The sequence below is a fragment of the Lepidochelys olivacea genome, assembly GCF_965140295.1.
Source record: "Lepidochelys olivacea isolate rLepOli2 genome assembly, chromosome: 2".
Lineage (NCBI taxonomy): Eukaryota > Metazoa > Chordata > Testudines > Cheloniidae > Lepidochelys > Lepidochelys olivacea.
The window spans coordinates 271,685,965-271,699,830 of record NC_140412.1 but is presented as its reverse complement, the minus strand read 5'-3'; the positions used below and the strand labels follow the sequence as shown (position 1 = coordinate 271,699,830).

Genomic DNA, 13,866 nt, shown 5'->3' with positions numbered 1-13,866 from the left:
TGCGTAGGGGCCCGTGCACACAGGCACAAGGGAGTGCTGAGCATCCTCTCTTCTGGACTGTGGGGGCTGCACTCCCAGCACGCAGGACACAACCACCCCTTGGCATGCAGGGTGGTAACCCACAGAGCATGCTGGCCCTTCCCACAGCATGCTGGGCATAGGGCCCCTGGGGGTGTGGGATGGCATCACCCACAGCATGCTGGGCATATGGCCCCTGGGGGTGTGGGGTGGCATCACCCACAGCATGCTGGGCATAGGGCCCCTGGGGGTGTGGGGTGGCATCACCCACAGCATGCTGGGCATAGGGCCCCTGGGGGTGTGGGGTGGCATCTGTGACGAAGTGGGACTGTTCTTAATGTTCTCTCTGAATACTGTGTGAGTGCCTCAGTTTCCCCTATGCATTTCTTAAGTATCTAGGTGGTGGGGTAAGGGTGTGTGATTGGGGCAGAGCCCTAGAGGGCCAGTGTGATGGTGTCTGCACAGAGAATGGCCAACACCCTGTCTCCTGGCAACTGATGGCCTGGGCCCCTCCCCTGCAAAGTGCCAACTGAAGGGGTTGGAGAACAAAGAGATCAGGTGGCCTCCTGGCCCCGGAAAGACACAAAGGTGAGAGGAGGGGCTGGAGAGTTTCAGTTTGGAGCTGGCTGGGGAAATGGAGGGAGGCCCAGAGCTGGGCTCTGGCCTTCCTGCCCCCAAGACGGGCCTGACTGAGGGGTCCTGTTCTCTGTACCTACAAGCTCTGTGTTAGACCATGTTCCTGTCGTCTAATAAACCTCTGTTTTACTGGCTGGCTGAGAGTCCCGTCTGACGGTGGAGTTGGGGGGCAGAACCCTCTGGCTTCCCCAGGACCCCGCCTGGGCGGACTCGCTGGGGGAAGTGCACGGAGGGGCAGAGGAGGCTGAATGCTCCGAGGTCAGACCCAGGAAGGTGGAAGCTGTGTGAGCTTCTTGCCCTGGAGACAGGCTGCTCAGAGAGAGGAGGCTCCTCCAGAGTCCTGCCTGGCTTCGTGTGGAATAGTTCCAGAGCATCGCCCGGGGACTCCGTGACAGCATCCCCCACAGCTCGCTGGGCACAGGGCCCCTCGGGGGCGCGGGTGGCATCACCCAAAGCAACACACCTAGCAAGGGAGCAGAGCCTCCGGCAGAACAAGGAACTGGAGATTCACACCCAGAATTAAGTGCTGCCTCTTGGAGCAGAATCGACTCCTGAGATGCCCCTGCCCTCGCCCGCCCGACACCCCCAGTGCCTCACTCCTCCCCTCCTCCTTCAGGACCTTCCCTGAATTCACCCTGTCATGCAAGCTTCCTTGCCATGGGGGAAGGGGCAAAGTCCTAATGGTGCAGCGGGAAGGAGAGGAAGTGCGATGCCAGGGCTCGTGCTGCCGGGGTCATGGCTCGCCGCAGGAGGAGCAGCCCCTGCTCAGACGGTTTCACTCTTGCCCAGCTGAGGCCGAGCTGCAGCCCGCTTCTTGCCCCAGGCCCAGCGGCAGGGCCAGACGGCAGGCCTGGTGGCTGGGGCTGGCAGGCGGCCGCGGGGTGCCTGTTTGCAAGCTGCCAGCGTGTCCCTGTATCGTGATGAGGTGTTTGGGATATCAACAAATTAGCAGGCGTCGGGGAAGAGAAGGATGCAGGCGCCATTCGTAAATGTCAGCTCGCTGCCGCCTCATTTTGCAGCTCATTAAACCCAATATTCTAACCTGTATTGGTACAAGGGGAGCAGGCCCCTCCGCCGAGACAAGCCTCTGGAGAACCACAGCAGCAGGCCTGGCCACGGAGACTCCCCTGTGCTTCCCGCAGGGCCAACAGCGCCCTCACCTGCCGGCTAGCATAGCCCCCCAGCCAGACCCCCACGGGCCAGTCAGCCCCTGCCTCTAGGGAGGTGCCCGAGGAGGGTGGGCGTGCAGGGGGGTCGTGCCGAGGGGCACACAGCGGGGGGCTGTGGGGTGTGCACAGGGATGGTGGGGTCAGACGGAGGGGCACCCAGTGAGGGGGTGGGGGACATGCACAGGGATGAGGGGGTCATAAGGGGAAGCAGACAGTGGGGGGCATATATGGGGACATACAGTGCAGAGGTGCATGCAGGGGTGTGGGGAGTTGTTCTGGGGGGAAGAGGGGTCGTACCAAGGGCCACACAGCAGTGGGGGGTGGGGTACATGTAGAGCACAGGGGTTGTACCAAGGGGTGCATGGGGTGGGGGTGGGGTACATACGGAGCATGAGGGGGTTGTACCAAGGGCCACACAGTGGTGGGGTACGTACAGGGCAGTGGGGGTTGTACCAAGTGGAGCATAGGGGTGAGGGGTGGGACACACACGGGGGGGGACGGACACACAGAGCGAGGGGGAGTCATACCAAGGGGCGCACAGCGGTGGGGGGTGGGACACACACAGAGCGAGGGGGGGGTCATACCAAGGGGCACACAGTGGTGGGGGGTGGGACACACACAGAGCGAGGGGGGGGTCATACCAAGGGGCACACAGTGGTGGGGGGTGGGACACACACAGAGCGAGGGGGGGGTCATACCAAGGGGCACACAGCGGTGGGGGGTGGGACACACACAGAGCGAGGGGGGTCATACCAAGGGGCCCACACAGCGGTGGGGGGTGGGACACACACAGAGCGAGGGGGGGGTCATACCAAGGGGCACACAGTGGTGGGGGGTGGGACACACACAGAGAGAGGGGGGGTTGTACCAAGGGGCCCACACAGCGGTGGGGGGTGGGACACACACAGAGCGAGGGGGGTCATACCAAGGGGCACACAGTGGTGGGGGGTGGGACACACACAGAGCGAGGGGGGGGGGTCATACCAAGGGGCACACAGTGGTGGGGGGTGGGACACACACAGAGCGAGGGGGGTCATACCAAGGGGCACACAGTGGTGGGGGGTGGGACACACACAGAGAGGGGGGGGGGTTGTACCAAGGGGCCCACACAGTGGTGGGGGGTGGGACACACACAGAGCGAGGGGGGGTCGTACCAAGGGGCACACAGTGGTGGGGGGTGGGACACACACAGAGAGAGAGGGGGGGGTTGTACCAAGGGGCCCACACAGCGGTGGGGGGTGGGACACACACAGAGAGAGGGGGGGGTTGTACCAAGGGGCCCACACAGTGGTGGGGGGTGGGACACACACAGAGCGAGGGGGGTTGTACCAAGGGGCGCACAGCAGTGGGCGGGGGGTACATACAGAGAAGGGGGGTTGTAGCAAGAGGCACAGGGGTGGGTCACGTACCGAGCACGGGGGTTGTAGCAAGAGGCACAGGGGTGGGTCACGTACCGAGCACGGGGGCTGTCCCAAGGCGCACACGGGGGGGAGCGGGGCGAGGCGTGCGTACGAGGTTGAGGGGGCTGGGGCCGGCCGCCTGCCATGGGAGGAGGAGCGCACGGGAGGGCCGCGTTAGGGCCGAACGAAGAGGCTCCGGGGAAGGGGAGCGTGCGGGTGACGGTGTCTGTGTGGGGCAGGCAGGAGCTGAGCGCTAGCAGCCGTAATCCCCGGCAAGCTGGTAAATGCAGCTCAGAGAAGTGTTTCCAGTCAGCGAGATGGGCGCTCCCGACAGCCCCTGACAGTCCGCATTAATCACGCCCGGAGCCCACCACAGCTCTTTACTGGCCATCAATTTCCCCCGGGTTTTCAAACTACAAAACAAAGACAAAAGCGCGTCGTTTTGCCGCCGCTGAGAAGCACATTAAGGGGCTGTCAGCTTCTCGCCATGCACCCTGCATCACTCTTTAAGCACATGAGAAGTTCATTATCCCTGGAGCTCTGGCAGCCATGGGGATGCTGGGCTAGGGAGTGTCGCAAAGGCGCCTGCTGCCAGCACATCCCTCGCATGCTCGTCAGGGCTCCTCCTGGCTGCTGAGAGCCAAGCCAAAGGCCTGGAGGAGCCTAGGGTGACAGGCTGGGGCTGCTGGGCAGGGCTCTGAGCTGGCAGTTCCTGGCTTGCTTCATCCCGCGGAGTTCAGTGTTGACCCCTCGCAGCCCGACACTGCTCTCCCCAGTCTGGGGATGCTCTCTCCCTGGCCAGCATGGCAGGTGTGCAGCAAGCCTGGAGCGCCCCGGCTTCCCGATGCTCCTGCTGCACTCGCTCGTTTGGTGCCGTACCCTAGCAGCCCGGTGGCACCCTTGCCATAGTTTGTTGATGCTCCCTAGCAGCTTGACACGCCGCTCTCTTTAACATGCGACCATGTAAAAAAGCAACAGCTCGTTTGATTTATGATACTTCAGAACAACTAAGATTCAATTGCTCCGCACGTCCCCAGCTCTGATTACCTCCTAAATGAGATAAACTGATGGCAATTTATCCCAGACCTCCCCAACTTTCCCAGGATGCTAACCTGAGAAACTGGCATCAGCACATGGGGCCAGCACGCTGGGCAGGGGCCGCGCCAGGGAGAGCGGGATGCAGAGCATGTGCACACGCTGCCGGGCAGGGAGAGGGGCAGGATGGGGTAGCAGCCCTGACATTAGGATAGCAGTCATGGACGTCTGCCACTGCCCAGGAGGGGGAGGGTTGTCTCAGTTCTGGGAAGTGGACTCCAGCCATCTACGTAGGAACATTATTTCCCCTGACGTAAGTGACTTGCTGCAGGCACAGCCGTGGGCACACTGAGCGCCCTGCTTTGCCCTGCAAACCATGGCGGCAGCCGGGCAGACCTGTCGGAAGCCTCATGCCTGGGCCTGTCTGACAACAAGCAGCACCCGTGCGGGCGGGCACTAATGCGGTCTGGGCTGCTGCTGCTGATCCAGGCTGCCTTGGAGAACACAGAGCTGGAATCTGCAACCCCACAGAGCTGGCAAAACACAGCTTTGGGGGGACGCTCCCCTCTCAACTCCTGGCAAGCCCTCCCTGCTCTTCAGCGCGGGCGAGAGCCAGCCTCAGTCCCTCTGGCAGCATGGCTCCAGGACAGGACACTGGCTCCTTGCTGAGCAAGGCACCTCTGTCCCTGAAGGCCCAGCCCCCGCACCCAGGGGCTCTCTCACTTCCCCCGTGTTGAGCTGAAGCATTCGTCTTCCCCAGTGGAAAAACTTCCCCGTGGTCACGGGGCCTGGCCACTGAGGTGGAGAGCCAGCGTTGGCTAACAGCAGCGATTCTGGGAGGCTATGACAGCACCTGCATCAGGGCTTACATTGACCTCTGACTACGAGAGAGGAGGAGGGACCTAACGTGGGGGGCAACTGGGGGTTCTTCCATCTATTGCTGCAGCACCAGGTGCTGGCCACGGGACTAGACAGTGCCTATGCAATGCCTCGGAGACATCAAATGCCAAATTACCCCCACTGCCCGGATTCCCAGCGTGGCCCATCCTGCGTGTGACTGTCCGGCTGTGAGCTCACTGGCTGGGGCCGCCGCACACAGTGCCGAGTCCAGCACTCAGTAGTGCGGAAGGGGGCCTGGAGGCGTGCAGGGGAGTAACTTCCATTCTCCCGAGGACCTCTGAGCATGGGAGGAGGCTTCTGCCAGTCCCAGCCCAGAGGAGGGCTGAGCTGGGCTCTCCCAGAAGGAATACACGACTTGGCTCAGGAGGCTTCCGTGTGACTGAGACATTTCCCAGCCATGCTACAGAAGCTGCCTCAGACTGAGCAGAACAGGGCCTACAACCCTCAGCTACAGGCCTCCTGGCTGGCTACGGCTGGACTGCATTGCAGCCCTGGGAGCAAACAGTGCTTCTCCTTAGGAGCAGCCCCAACCGCACAAACAGCCTGGGGTGGGAAAAGGCTTTGTCCTACACAGAGAGCACTGCAGCTCAGGGCCCTCCCTGAGCCCTAATTAATGGCCCTGTCTTCCCCAGCCAAGATCCAGAGAGACTAATAGAATTAACCCAACTTTTCAGTGCTTTGCTTCACATCCTTATCCTCTTTTTAACATAGGAAATTACATTAGTAAGTAAGTTTTAAAAAAAGCACACAGAGAAAACAAAAATTCCACCACGTGAAACAATACTGACCCCTCACGGGTCACGATAGGGTTGAGACCTTTAGATCCACAGCACAGACCTCTGCCACTGCACTAAACTGGGTAACTGGCAGCAGTAGAAAGCTGTTATCCTCCATGGGAATGATGCTGGAGGAGGATTAGACGCATGCCAGCGAGTTTTGCAGCTATTGTTGACAACAGAGGAATGCTGGGAGACTCAGAAATCCTGGGTTCAACTCCTGGCTGGTGATAGGAGTGTGGCTAGTTGGTTACAGACCTTTCTGTCCTGTCTCCCCCAGCATGTCCCTCCCTGGCCAGCCCATCCCCCTATGCTCCTGCTCCCACAGCCTGACCCTGCCCTCGGTGTCCCAGCCCCTGCACTGCAGCAGCAGGCAGCTGCTCCCCCTCCTCCAGGTGCCTGCAGCCTGGGCACCAGCAGGATGAGGACTGAGCACACAGGACAGGAGTCTCGCTACACTCAGTGCCAGCGTCTGGCACCACAGGGCCTCTGGTAGCCGGGAGGGGCAGTGACAAATGAAGTTTGGCACCTGACACTTCACTGGCAAATGAACTTTAATGCCGAGAAATGCGGAGAAATGCACATTGGAGGGGAACATTGTAACTACTTGTACACCTGACGAGTTCTGAATTAACTCTCAACCCAGGAATGGGACCTGGCCTCACTGTAGACAGCTCAGTGGAGTGGAGGCCTCTGCTGTGATCAGACAAGTTACCAAGAAGTTCGGACGCATAAGAAGAGGGGTTAGGGTTAGATTAGATGGTTAGATTGACGTAAATCAATGGTGCAGCAGCATCCGCATCCCATGTGCCACACCAGCACTCACCCCATCTCAGAAAGGGTTTGCAGAACTACCGGGGGCTCAGAGAAGGGAGAGGAGATCGAGTTTTTCCAGGCCCTCAATCAACTATGAAGAGAGATTGAAATACCTGGGATTGTTACGGTACAGAGGAGATGAGAAAGAGGAACATGATAAAGGTCTATAAAATAAAAACTGGTCTAGACAAGGGAGATCGGGAACTTCTCTTCGCCCTGTCTCCTAGCACAGGAACAAGGGGACACTCCATGCAATTACGTGAGAAGTTCAAAACTGTGGAAATACTTTTCCACACAATGCTCTCAGACTGTGGAACTCCCTGTCCCAGGCAGCTGTTGAGGACAAGAACCTAGCCAGATTCAAAGAGGTACTGGATGTTTATATGGATATCCAGAATTTCCAGAGTTGTCATAACGAACGCTAACGATTTTGAAAGGGATATTACAGCTCATGCTTCAAAGCTCAGAGATTCCTGTAACTATGAGAGATCAGGCTGAGAGCTCGCATGGGGGAAAACTTATCCCCATCTACTACCGTGGGACGCTTATACCTGATCCTGCCACTGCCACCGGGCACTGGGCTAGCTGGACCTCAGGTCTGATCTAGTCCGGCCATCCCTACATTCCTCAGCCTGCTCAGGCCTGGTTGCTACACATGGAGATGACAGAGAACTTAGCAGTCGGGGCAGATTTTCACTAGGACAGCAAAAGGCTCCTTTCTGGCCCCAGGGCAAGCCCTCGGGCCAGAATTTCCCCTGGCAAATGTCAAGGCCGACTCCAAAGCCTGGAGATGCTGGAGCTTCTCAGCACAATGGATGTCAGAGCTTTTTAACTCTCATGTTCCTGAACCTTTCTCAGAAGCTTGGCCCAAGGCAGCCAGACAGAGTCCCAGAGTTAAGGCCAGAAGGCTCTACCAGACCCTCTCCTGTACATTGCAGGCCACCAAGCACGACCCAGCACCCGCCCACCACGCCAGCAACAACAGGTCAAAGAACGGCACCCCCCAAAAGACTACCTCCTGCATGCCACCGCCGAGCACGGGAGAGACGGGGGCCCCAGCAACGGCAGGGGAAGGAGGGAGCTCGCACTCAGGACGAGAAGTTCCAATCGCTACAGCTGAGCACATTTATAAGCAAATGAAAATAGGATCTTACACTGGCAGGTGTCTGGCAGCCTCTCCTATGGGCCCTCCCAGGTCCACTGTTGGTGTCAGAAACAAACAAATACATACCCAGAGCAGCAGCTGGCACGGGAGCATGGTCCCTGCTCCCCGCTGCAGGGGAGAAAGTGAGGGCAGACAAGCTGGGCTGGAAGTTCATTTCCATCAAAGGGTGGAGAGCTCAGGATTTGTGCCACCAATGTACCGTAGGGGACCGGGGCTCCCCCAAGTACAACTGGCTGCTTGCGGCTGCCCCAGCAGAATGACAGACACTTCCTACCTTCTGCTGCTGTGCTGGGGCCATCAGGGCGGGCTGTCCCTGTGCTCTTTTTCCTGCGGTGTTTCTTCCTGTTTGCATGAGGGGATGGAGGCGGCTCCAGCTTCGGGCTCGCAGCGTTGGACATATTTGGGCTGGAACTGAGAGCATCTGAGGTGCCGTTAGCTTTGGAGAGAGAGAGAAACGGTGACATTTAGAGACCTCAGCACCACCATGCTCAGAACCGCCTGACTCCCTCCCACAGAGGCAGCCCAAGACTCTCCACCCTGTCCCACAGAGACAGCCCAAGACACCCCACCCTGCCCCACAGAGACGCCCTGAACATCCCCGCCTGCTCCTGTCCCACAGAGATGCCCCGAACATCCCCGCCTGCTCCTGTCCCACAGAGATGCCCCGAACATCCCTGCCCACTAATGTCCCTGAGACAGCCTTGGTCACCCCACACTGCCACACAGAGATGCCTTGAACATCTATGCCTGCTCCTGTCCCACAGAGATGCCCCAGTTGCCCCACTCTGCCCCACAGAGACAGCCCCAGACGCCTCACCCTGTCCCACAGAGACATCCCAAACATCCCCGCCCGCTCTTGTCCCACAGAGATGCCCCAGACACCCCATCCTGTCCCACAGAGACACCTCAAATATCCCCGTCTGCTCCCATCCACCAGAGACAGCCCCAGATACCCTATCCTGCCCCTGAGAGATGCCCAGAACATCCCCGCCTGACTCCCTTCCACTGAGATGCCCTGAACACCCCCGTCTGCCCCACCCATCAGAGATGTCCCAGCTCCCAGCTGCCCCCCACTGCCCAGGCAGGCCGTGGGATGCCCCACCCTGCTCCACGAGTCGGGCCCTGTCCCCGGAGGGAGGTGTGGTGGCTGGGGAGCGCACACCTGCTGGGAGTCCCCACCTAGGCCCTACTCAGGTGCTCTGCTGCGGCTGGCAGCCATCCCCAGGCCCAGCACAGGACTCCTCCTCCAGAGGCGATGACTGGGCTGCCCCTCTCAGGAGCCCGAGCAGGATAGGCTTCAGAGGCTGCCGATACGGAGCTGCAGAAGCCGTATCCCCGGTAGCAAAGCACCAAATTTATCCTCAATCATACTGTTCCTTACAATTAATAGCAGAATTAGAAACAATCAGGGAGCTGCCTAATTACTGTCAATTAGAGCGCGCTAATCAAGCTCCGCTCACACACACACACGCTGCCGCTGCACTCACCATTAAATGTCAAATTTCATTAGAGACCAGCAACAAAATCAAAAGCCTGACATTCAATTTCAGCAGCGCACACAGCACAGGCTTCCAATCAGCATAAAAATGCAGACTCTGGGGAAGGCAGCGAGGTGCGGGCGCCTCGCTCCGCTGTTAACCCTCTTTGAAATATGCTTCTGCCTCCCCCGAGGCCAAGTGCTGGGCCTCTGCTCAGAGCCCCGGCCCAAGGCCCCCCGATAGCCTCCCTCTCTGCAGGCTCTGACCCCCGCTTTGGCCTGAATACGGACCCTGGACTTCGGAAAAGCAGACTTTGACTCCCTCAGGGAACTGATGGGCAGGATCCCCGGGGAGAATAACATGAGGGGAAAAGGAGTCCAGGAGAGCTGGCTGTACTTTAAAGAAACCTTCTTGAGGTTATTGGGACAAACCATCGGGATGTGTAGAAAGAATAGTAAATATGGCAGGCGACCAGCTTGGGTTAACAGTGAAATCCTTGCTGATCTTAAATGCAAAAAAGAAGCTTACAAGAAGTGGAAACTTGGTGGGATGACCAGGGAGGAGTATAGCAATATTGCTCGAGCATGCAGGGGTGTAATCAGGAAGGCCAAATCACACACACTGGAGTTGCAGCTAGCAAGAGATGTTAAGAGTAACAAGAAGGGTTTCTTCAGGTATGTTAGCAACAAGAAGGAAGTCAAGGAAAGTGTGGGCCCCTTACTGAATGAGGGAGGCAACCTAGTGACAGAGGATGTGGAAAAAGCTAATGTACTCAATGCTTTTTTTGCCTCTGTCTTCACAAACAAGGTCAGCTCCCAGACTGCTGCACTGGGCAGCACAGCATGGGGAGGAGGTGACCAGCCCTCTGTGGAGAAAGAAGGGGTTTGGGACTATTTAGAAAAGCTGGACGAGCACAAGTCCATGGGGCCGGATGCGCTGCACCCTAGAGTGCTAAAGGAGTTGGCGGGTGTGATTGCAGAGCCATTGGCTATGATCTTTGAAAACTCATGGCGATCGGGGGAAGTCCCGGACGACGGAAAAAAGGCTAATGTAGTGCCCATCTTTAAAAAAGGGAAGAAGGAGGATCCTGGGAACTACAGGCCAGTCAGCCTCACGTCACTCCCTGGAAAAATCATGGAGCAGGTCCTCAAGGAATCAATTCTGAAGCACTTAGAGGAGAGGAAAGTGATCAGGAACAGTCAGCATGGATTCACCAAGGGCAAGTCATGCCTGACTAATCTAATTGCCTTCAGTGATGAGATAACTGGCTCTGTGGATGAGGGGAAAGCAGTGGACGTGTTGTTCCTTGACTTTAGCAAAGCTTTTGACACAGTCTCCAACAGTATTCTTGCCAGCAAGTTAAAGAAGTATGGGTTGGATGAATGGACTATAAGGTGGAGAGAAAGCTGGCTAGATTGTCGGGCTCAACGGGTAGTGATCAATGGCTCCATGTCTAGTTGGCAGCCGGTATCAAGGGGAGTGCCCCAAGGGTGGGTCCTCGGGCCGGTTTTGTTCAATATCTTCATAAATGGTCCGGAGGATGGTGTGGATTGCACCCTCAGCAAGTTTGCAGATGACACTTAGCTGGGAGGAGAGGTAGGTACGCTGGAGGGTAGGGATAGGATACAGAGGGCCCTAGACAAATTAGAGGATTGGGCCAAAAGAAATCTGATGAGGTTCAACAAGGACAAGTGCAGAGTCCTGCACTTAGGATGGAAGAATCCCATGCACCGCTACAGACTAGGGACCGAATGGCTCAGCAGCAGTTCTGTAGAAAAGGACCGAGGGGTTACAGTGGACGAGAAGCTGGATATGAGTCAGCAGTGTGCCCTTGTTGCCAAGAAGGTCAATGGCATTTTGGGCTGTATATGCAGTGGCACTGCCAGCAGATCAAGGGACGTGATCATTCACCTCTATTTGACATTGGTGAGGCCTCATCTGGAGTACTGTGTCCAGTTTTGGGCCCCACACTACAAGAAGGATGTGGAAAAATTGGAAAGCGTCCAGCAGAGGGCAACAAAAATGATTAGGGGACTGGAACACATGAGTTATGAGGAAAGGCTGAGGGAGCTGGGATTGTTTAGTCTGCGGAAGAGAAGAGTGAGGGGGGATTTGATAGCTGCTTTCAACTACCTGGAAGGGGGTTCCAAAGAGGATGGATCTAGACTGTTCTCAGTGGTAGAAGAGGACAGAACGAGGAGTAATGGTCTCAAGTTGCAGTGGGGGAGGTTTAGGTTGGATGTTAGGAAAAACTTTTTCACTAGGAGGGTGGTGAAGCACTGGAATGCGTTACCTAGGGAGGTGGTGGAATCTCCTTCCTTAGAAGTTTTTAAGGTCAGGCTTGACAAAGCCCTGGGTGTGATGATTTAGTTAGGGACTGGTCCTGCTTTGAGCAGGGGGTTGGACTAGATGACCTCCTGAGGTCCCTTCTAACCCTGATATTCTATGATTTTATGACCTCTGGTGAAACAGGAGCAGGGAGACGCTGGAACAAGAGGCAGCATGGGCAAATGGGCAGAGTACTGGGCTGGAACTCAGGGGATTCCGGTTCCACTCCCAACCCTGCTACTGACCCCCCATGGGATCCTTGGCCAAGTCGCTTCCTTTCTCTCGGCCTGTCCCCCCGTCTGTTAGTCTGTGAGCTCGGCCCAGCACAGCCCATCTCTTGCTGTGTGCCCAGTGCTCTGCGGGACGGCCCAGAGCCAAACAGAGCAATACTAGCGGGATGGAGAAGGCTGGGACAGCCTCATGAGGTAGCGCCAAGGGCCCTTTAACACTAGTTAGGATACAGCCCTGCAGAACACTCCTGGTCTGCCTTGGCCAAGGGACTGAGGGGGCCCCAGGCTCTGTCTACACCACAGAGCCTGTGCCAGCAGGACCCCTAGTCTGGACACTGCATACACCCACAGAAGCGTTTCCATCAGCACAGCAGTAACACCACTTCCCTGAACGAAGTCAGCAACGCCGACGGATGCCCTCGTCCGTCGGGATAGCTGTCGGTCAGGGATCTGGCTTTCACACTCCCTGACCAGCAGAGCTATGCCAACCTAACTTTTACAGGTTGCTCAAGCCCTGGTATAAAAGCGTCTCTCTCTAGTGTCTCACGCTCACCCCCAGCGGAGACGCACAGGAGCTATGAGGGTTTCTGCCACCAATTATCCGCAGGGAAAGAGTTCACAGAGTTGACAATTAAGGCAGCTGAGTCTAATAAATGGAATCAATTCCCCATACCAACCACTCACGCCAGGGCAGGGCCGCCATTTCTTGGCACTGGAAATGGCTACTTCCCAGGCACACGGAGGAGCTGCTGTACTTGGCGCAGGCCCGAGACACACACAAGCCGGTTCAAGAGTCACTGGGTCTGGTCTACTGAGAATGCTGAACCAGTGTAACTAATGGTGCCATGTTAACCGGGTTAGCTAACGCAGCACTGCTGTGTGCAGGGGGGACGGGACCTGTTAGGGCAGCCTGCCCTGGTATCTAGGCCGAGACAAGCAGCTCAGTCACTTCCCTCCCTGCAGGACTCTGGCAGGTAGCTCTGCTCCTGGTGACCTGCTCCTCAGTGTGTTCCAGCATCGACCCTCTTGCCCCGTGGTCTCGGACAGCACCTCCCCATAGGTAGCAGGTCCGGGGTAGGCATCTCCCAACATCTGCCGTGGTGGAGGCGGATGCAAAGGAGTCACGTAGCTGCTTTGCAATGTCCTTAGCCTCCCTAACTCTGTCCTCCCTGTAGTGACCACGCCGGTTCTCTTGCAGGCGCCTTCCTTCTGATTCTCCCAGAGACCAAGAGCCCTGGACATCCCTGTGCAGTGGAGTCCCTGCGGCGCACGCAGGGAAGGGGACAGGACTGTGCGCCAGCTCTGCTCCTCAGCTCACCTGGAACCCTGGGACTGGCTTGTGGGTTTGATCTCTGACAGGACCCTTCCCCATAGCTCCCCTTCCCCCCACCCCTTTGCACAGCTGTGCCCAGTTGTGAGGCTGGTGCACAGATGGTGGGATGCAGGAAATGGAAGGCTGCTCTCCCGTCGTAACAGTGACAATACCCCACTGCTCTCTGGCTCTGGGCAGGGGTCAGGAACTCTGATGCCGGCCCAGAAAATTACCAGGAAAGTGGAACTGACCTGATAGGCCGAGGAGCATGCCCTCTCCCCGGTCCGCCTTGCCTGTTCTGATCTCCCTTTTGGCTGGGTTACAGAGCATGAGTGAGGTTCTGTCTGTCCCACCAGAACCCACTGGGTGGCCAGTGCGTCCCGGTGCGAGCGGCGGGGGAGCTCCCTGCCGAGCAGACACGCACTCGGCAGCTCCTTCAGACACACAATTAGCTCTGGAGCTGAGATCTCCACCCCCTCCGTGTCACCGAGAATTGGCAGCGACTCGTTCCCTATTTGTATCAATCTCAGGGTTACTTTGCATGAAATGAGTGGATTGCTCGGGGTGGCAGCAGGCAGAGGCGGCTCCGTCGTGTGGAACGTG

The 13,866-nt window shown here is 57.7% G+C and overlaps 1 protein-coding gene across 3 annotated transcripts in view; it reads right to left on the bottom strand.

Moving 5' to 3' along the window:
* AGAP3 (ArfGAP with GTPase domain, ankyrin repeat and PH domain 3) overlaps nt 1-13,866 on the bottom strand; it is a 237,126-nt gene that overhangs the window by 15,302 nt on the left and 207,958 nt on the right. For all 3 annotated transcript variants that reach the window (XM_084619178.1, XM_084619179.1, XM_084619177.1), the window contains one exon: nt 8,190-8,351. In XM_084619178.1, coding sequence (XP_084475304.1) covers nt 8,190-8,351 — 162 coding nt within the window. The remainder of the gene's footprint in view (nt 1-8,189; nt 8,352-13,866) is intronic.